General features: G+C 40.7%; 1 protein-coding gene across 4 annotated transcripts in view; it reads left to right on the top strand.

The window, feature by feature from the left end:
- Positions 1-5,642, top strand: part of Gtf2h2 (general transcription factor IIH subunit 2) — a 35,664-nt gene extending 30,022 nt beyond the window's left edge. For 2 of the 4 annotated variants that reach the window (XM_029544111.1, XM_029544110.1), the window contains exon 17: positions 4,355-5,640. In XM_029544111.1, coding sequence (XP_029399971.1) covers positions 4,355-4,368 — 14 coding nt within the window. In that variant the 3' untranslated portion in view covers positions 4,369-5,640. Of the gene's footprint in view, positions 1-2,813; positions 2,927-4,354 lie in introns of all 4 variants that reach the window. The other 2 variants (XR_003844808.1, XM_021208421.2) reach the window with 2 other exon arrangements.
- Positions 5,643-7,150: the final 1,508 nt, after the last annotated feature.

The raw sequence follows: 7,150 nt of genomic DNA, 5'->3' as shown, positions 1-7,150 counted from the left end.
TTTATTCTTTATTGGAATTTCTAAAGTTGAGTTCCCTAGAAAGTAACATAAGGCAAAGATAAAGCTGGGTGGTGGTGGTACACGCCTTTAATCCCAGCACTTGAGAGGTAGAGGCAGGCAGATTTCTGAGTTCGAGGGTAGCCTGGTCTACAAAGTGAGTTCCAGGACAGCCAGGACTATACAGAGAAACCCTGTCTTGAAAAAAACAAAAAACCAAAAACAAACAAACAAAAAAAACCCCCAAAACAAAAAAGATAAAAGTATTGTTACTTCATTTGAGAGGTGCCAACTGGGGATTGGTGTTGCGGAAGGACAGGGAAAATGCTAGGGGAAATACTGTGTGGTACAGTGTGTTAGCACAGTGGCCAGGCTTCATGACAAGCTGAGAGTAGATGCAGGCACCTCCTGGCAAATGCACCTTCTTGGAATGTGCAGTTATAAAGAGGGCCACAAGGAAACACCTCTGAGCAGCCTAGAGAAGGGAGAGAAAAATTGTCTGTCTGTCATGTGTGGAGGTGGAGGTGGTGCATGCTTGCCTTCCCTTGCATGTTGGAGGTCAGAAAACAACTTAGAGCTAACAGTTTCAGCCTCCACCATGTAGGTCCAGGCATGAAACTCAGGGTGTCAGGTTTGTCAGCAAGCTGCTTTAACTGCTGAGCCATCTTGCTGGTGTGAGCCAGCACACCTAGTTTTATGTGATGCTGGGAATGAAATCCAAGGGTGTATACTTGTGAGTCAAGCACTCTCCCATCTGAACTACATGCCTGGCTCTCTCTCTTTTCGAGACAGGGTTTCTTTGTGTAGCTCTGGCTGTCCTGGAACTCACTCTATAGACCAGGCTGGCCTCGAACTCAGAAATCTGCCTGCCTCTGCCTCCCAAGTGCTGGGATTAAAGGCATGCACCACCGCGCCCGGCGCCTGGTTCTCATTTTAATAGAGTGGCATTGTATACATTGTATACCTCTGAAAGGTGCAGTGACAACCCAGGACAGATAGACTTGGTGACTTCAGGTTGGACTCCCGTCAGCCAAGGAAGCTGAGCCAGGGCAGCAGTGCTGGAGTAGAAGGCAAGCCTCAGCTCTGAGAAGACAGGGCTCAAGGGGATCTGAGGAGGGGGCATCAGGGGCTTCCCTTCTGATCATCATACAGCACAGCAGCCAATGCTAACATGTCCCTTCCTCCCCCACAGACCTTCATTCACTTGACTCCTTCCTCAAGTATAATTATTATATATCTCATTCTTTTTCTGTTATACAAGACATTGATATGCTTTAATCAGTTACTGTTTATTAAGATGTAATATATCTACCACTTTCTTGGCTCTTCATTTCTTCTTTAAGGTCCATTTAAGATTTCTTTTTTTTTATCTTAATCATAGTAACATTCAAAATGTAGTATATACTATATATTTGAGTGAGTAAAAATAATATAATCAAAAGAAATACTGGGAACCAGTAGAAATCATTAAGTCTAAAAAGATCAACAGAATTTATAAATCTTGAAGTAGATTGATCAATAAAAAAGAAGACCAAAGTACTAACTTCCAAAAAAAAGGATGATGGCTGATGAAAGGGCTCAGAGGCAAGTGCCTGTAGGCCCAGTGACCTGAGTTAAGTTTCTGGGGCTCACAGGGTTGGAGGGAAGTGATTGCTGCAAGTTGTCCTCTGGCGTCCACACATGTGCTGTAGGGAAAAGATAAATAAAAGATGATCTAGATAAGATGGTGAACTCCTGCAATTACAGCACTTGGGAAGCTGAGACAAGACAGTTGCCTCAAGTTCAGGGTCATCTTGGGTTAAGGTAAGATCTTGTGTCAAAAAAACAAAACAAATGAACAATACAGAACAATACAGTTCTAAAATGTCAGAATTTACATATTTATCCCCCAAAGACATTTTTTTTTTTTTTTTTTTTTTTTTTTTTGAGACACGGTTTCTCTGTGTAGCTCTGACTGTCCTGGAACTCACTCTGTAGACCAGGCTGGTCTCAAAACTCAGAAATTCACCTGCCTCTGCCTCCCAAGTGCTGGGATTAGAGGCGTGCGCCACCACTGCCCAGTCCAAAGAAATATTCTGTCCTGTGACAGTGTAGTGACACATGTCTTTAATCCTAACACTTGGGAGCAGAGGCAGGCCTGGTTTACATAGTTCCAGCACATCCAGGGCTATCTAGAGAGACGGTCTCAAAAAAAGAAAACAGACAAAAAAGCATCTCTTCTTTTTACTAGTTCTCAGGTTCTGTTGTAATCCTTTTTAGTTGTGTAAGTTGTTTGACCTCAGCATCCCTTTCCCTTTATTTTAAAGAGACACAGTATGGGCTGGGTGTGGTGATGCACTCCTTTAATCCCAACATTGGAGAGGCAGAGACAGAGACAGTTGGATCTCTTAGTTTGAGGCTAGCCTGGTCTATATATATAGCAAGTCTCAAGACAACTAGAGCTACTATATTTGAGATCTGTTTCAAGAAAGGAAAAATGAAGGGGAGAGTCAGTTTTCCTCAAGAGTATGGAGTATGTCCACTGTTAGGCTGACCACATTCCATTGGGTGTTATTAAGAGTATATGGTAGTACAAATTAAACTTGAATTATTTTTAAAAAAGACACAAAGTTGAGGGTTAAGGATGGATCTGGGAGGATTATGTGGTGAATATGCCTAAATTGCATTGTATGAAAATTTCAAAGAATTAATTTTTTTTTTCAGAGACAAAACATTTGTTGAAACAAAAAGCAGAGCTTCAGCTATTCACTAAAAAGATCAGTAAGCATTTTTGCAAGATTATGACACAACTTCCTCCTTATCATACCCATGTTCAGGTCCATCTCTGTAATGGTTAGAAAATTCATACCATGAAGCAGCATCCTGAATGGAGAAAGAAGGACACTACCAGCCATTTGGGAAATATGGTAGTGGAATCGCCAGACCTTCAGTAAGTTACAGGGTTTAGGAGAAAGACAGGGAGTTTTGAGTTCATAGGCCTATATGAAGAAACTAAGGGGCACAAGGCTAGTTAGCCTTCCAGGGAGTACTCTTAGTACCTTAACAGTTCTTGTGGGTTCAGATTTACAAGGACAGAGGACTCATTTGTTTAACTCTTCTCTGGGGAGAGGTTATTACAAGATGGACTGTGGACTCTGTTTACCTGTGTGAATTGCTGCTTGAGTCATACCTCACAGCAGGATCCTAGAAACTACACTTAATTTGTTATTTATTAATGTACTCAACAGACCTTATATATTGTACATAAGAGTTGAAGCATTAGGGATATACATAATGAAAAGAAGACAGTGTAAGTGCCATGGAAGACCCATAAAGAAGTTCATGTGAAAGTGCTAACAGTATGTCAAGTGATAATGTCATTTATCCAAGGGAGGAACTGTGCTGGGTCTGACTCAGGTTATTGCAGTGGTAAATTCTTGAAGGTATTGGTCACATCTAAAGGAGACTGTTTCTGAGAAGCTGAGCATGATCGGAAGGAGGCTGTCATTTTTGCTTCACACCTGCTTGCATCTTTTGAATTTTATTCATAGACATTTGCTCAAAAATTAGAATAGTGTTTAAAATGAGGAAAACGATGGGTTGGCTTCAGGCTGTTCATTTCCACAACTCCCTGCCGTATTCTGGGAATGTTGTTCCTCTGTTGCTATATATTTTAAAAACAGATTTATCTGATTTATGAGTCAGGGTCTCCCTATATTGCCCAGATTGCTCTCAAACTCCTGGATACAAGGAATCTCCTTGTCTTGTTCTGAGTAGCTAGGTCTCTATATTTACCATTAGCTTGATTTCAAAACCTGGTGTGTGCATGTGGGTGTGGGTATAGTGTGGGTGTGGTTATGTGTCTGTGTAGGCCAGAGGACAACCTTGGGTGTCATCCCCCAATAATTTTTTGGAAGGTATTCTTTAAAACAGGGTCTTTTCTTGGCTTGGAAATCATTAATGAGGTTAAAATGGCTGAACAGTGATTCAAGGAATCCCCTGCCTTCCCCAAACTAGGGTTTTGGTTGTGTGCACCACACCCAGTGTTTTCCTGTAGGTTTTAGGACATGAACTCAGGTCATCACACACACACACACACACACACACACACACACACACACACACGCAATGTTAAAATGAAGTCACACTAAATATGTATTGTAAATATCTCACAAAGTACCGACATACTTTAAATATAGGAAAATTATTATAACTCAATAATAAAAAGGTAAACTAATTTTAAAGTAAGATGGGTCTGATAGTCCTGGATGTGGCACATTTCTGGTAATAGGATGGCTGTGTAGGTGTGTTAGCTGCAACAATGGAGGTACCCCTTCACTAATACAGGAGCTCTTACCCCTTCTCTGCTTCCCTTTAGTGCACCACGATTGATCAGCTAGCTGAAAACAAACTGCTGAATTAAAGAAGTTTTCTCCTTATTGGATGAAGATGGAGATGGCTATGGGAACATGAACTTGGCCCTTCCAGATGGTCACTGAGAAAACCCAACAAGCCAATTCAGGATATATCCCAGAATTTTTACTCTGATGGAAAAAAGAAAGAAAAAAGAAAGAAGAAAGCAAATGCTGTACCTCACATGGTCTCTGCTTTAATTCTTGCCTCTAGGCACCTGCTTTGAGTTCTTGCCTTGGTGCTCCCAGTGATGGACTGTTAGCTGTGAGCCAAAAGAGCTCTTCTTTTCCTGAGCTGGCTATGGTTAGGTTTTATCACAGGAACAGAAAACAAACTAGAAAAGTGTGCTTTTGAAAATGTTATTTTTCATGTGTACACATCTTGCTTAAGAAAGTGGTGTTAAAAAAAAAGTTACTTTAAAACTTGAGACGGGACAGAGTCTCTGGCTGTAGGGATCATACAATTCAGGATGGAAATAGGGCCTTGGTTCCATTGGCTTATTTAATGACTTAGTCTTTGACTTTAGTGATCTCAGGGTTTACCTCAGACACTGGTCTGGCTCCAGTAGTCCCAGAGATCACCTTGGGACCTGGCCTTTGATCTGAGCCATCTGAGAGTTCACTTCAGGACTCAAGTTTTGTCTGCAGTGGTCCCAGAGTTTATCTTGGAAAAGTACCTTTAACTCCAGGAGTCCCAGATGTCAGTACAATAAGGGTTTTGGTTTTAGCCGTCCCTGAGTTTATCTTCAAGACAGAAATTTGGCTGCAGCACCTCTAGAGTTCACCATGGGATAGGGCTTTTGGCTCTAGAGGTCCCAGCACTAACCATTGTGCAAAGGCTTTGGCTCAAAAGCTCTTAGAGATCACTATAAGACTGAAGTTCTTCCCAGCAATCTGAAGGCAGAGGCAGGCAGATTTCTGAGTTCGAGGCCAGCCTGGTCTACACAGAGAAACCCTGACTCGAAAAACCACACACACAAAAAACTGAAGTTCTGACTCTTCTTCCCAGTCAGAGTTCAATGTAAAACTGGCATTTTGACTCTAGCCCCTAGCTGATTCAGAGTTCAGCATTCCACTGGAGTTTTTACTCCATGTGGCCACTCTGGTGATAAGTGTGTGGTGGTCCTGTTGTTACACTGTCACACCTAGGGCACCTCAGTAAACCCACTTTGGAGTCAACACCAAGCTTCACAGTCTCCATAGCTGAGAGTCATGAAGACTCACAGAAGAGAGTCATGAAGACTCACAGAAGAAGAGAGTCATGAAGACTCACAGAAGAATAGAGTCATGAAGACTCACAGAAGAAGAGAGTCATGAAGACTCCCAGAAGAAGAGGGTCATGAAGACTCACAGAAGAAGAGAGTCATGAAGACTCACAGAAGAGAGTCATGAAGACTCACAGAAGAAGAGAGTCATGAAGACTCACAGAAGAAGAGAGTCATGAAGACTCACAGAAGAGAGTCATGAAGACTCACAGAAGGAGAGAGTCATGAAGATTCACAGAAGAAGAGAGTCATGAAGACTCACAGAAGAAAGACAACTAGAGTTGGAAGAGAACTGAAAACTATAGGATAAATCCAATCAACACACACAAGACACAAAGGAAAATTAAATGGCAAAACAACTCATCACAACACTCATTCCAAACCTCAACTCCCTTATAATGGAAGCCAATGTCAGTGAGATAGATGACATGTCTGAAAAAGAATTCTGTCTTACTTTTTATAAGAATTAATGACCATAAAGAAGCCTTAAGATGGATGGGTTAAGTACATCTATCCAAAATAAACAAGAGATTCTCCAGAGAGAATGAAAATTTAATAAATTGGAGGAGAAAGTCCAGTAAATGAAGGGAAAACTCAGGAAGGGAATTGAAACATTAAAAACCAAATAGAAGCACTGAAAGTGAAGGAAATGGTCAGTTAAATAAAAACTCTTCCTCATCAGGAAATATCGCCAACAGTCAAGAATGCAGAAGAACAAACATAAGGGATGAGAATACAAAGAGGAGCTGTACAGACAGACATATAAGGAGAAAATTAACCATGAACGATATTTCCATGAAGTCTGAGATGCATTTAGGAGGGCATGGTATACAAGGAGCAGAGATAAAGGAATAGATAATGTTTAATGGAATTGTACTAGAAATATCTGAAACCCAGAGAATGAAATAGACATCCAAAAACAACAGGCATTCAGAATACTGAATCAATATGGCTAATGAAATTCACAATACTTCATAGTCAAGATGTTAGAAATACAAAGTAAGCCAGGCGTGGTGGCACATGCCTTTAATCCCAGTACTTGGGAGGCAGAGGCAGGCCGATTTCTGAATTCGAGGCCAGCCTGGTCTACAAAGTGAGTTCCAGGACAGCCAGAGCTATACAAAGAAACCCTGTATCGAAAGACCAAAAAAAAAAAAAAAAAAAAAAAAAAGTAAAGAAACACTAGTAGCATGGAATGAGAAATACATCAGTTCATTTTACCAGAGCAGTAATATCTAAATAGATCATTTGTTCCCAGAAAAGATTGAATACTTGAAGTTCTGAAAGTAACTCTAAACAAAGAGTGATATACCCAGAAAAGTTAACTTTCACAATTGATGAAGAATAAGGATTTTTCAAGACAAACAAATGGATGCTATATATGGCAGTTAAACCAACATTGCAGGATGTTGAATATTATAGAGCACTAGTTCTCAGCCTTCTGGATGCTGTGACTTTTAATATAATTCCTTATGTGGTTACCAAAAACCATAAAAT

Source organism: Mus pahari, chromosome 11 (assembly GCF_900095145.1).
Source record: "Mus pahari chromosome 11, PAHARI_EIJ_v1.1, whole genome shotgun sequence".
NCBI classification, from domain to species: Eukaryota; Metazoa; Chordata; class Mammalia; order Rodentia; family Muridae; genus Mus; species Mus pahari.
Note: the sequence above shows the minus strand (reverse complement) of the source record. Positions and strands in the feature narration are given on the sequence as shown.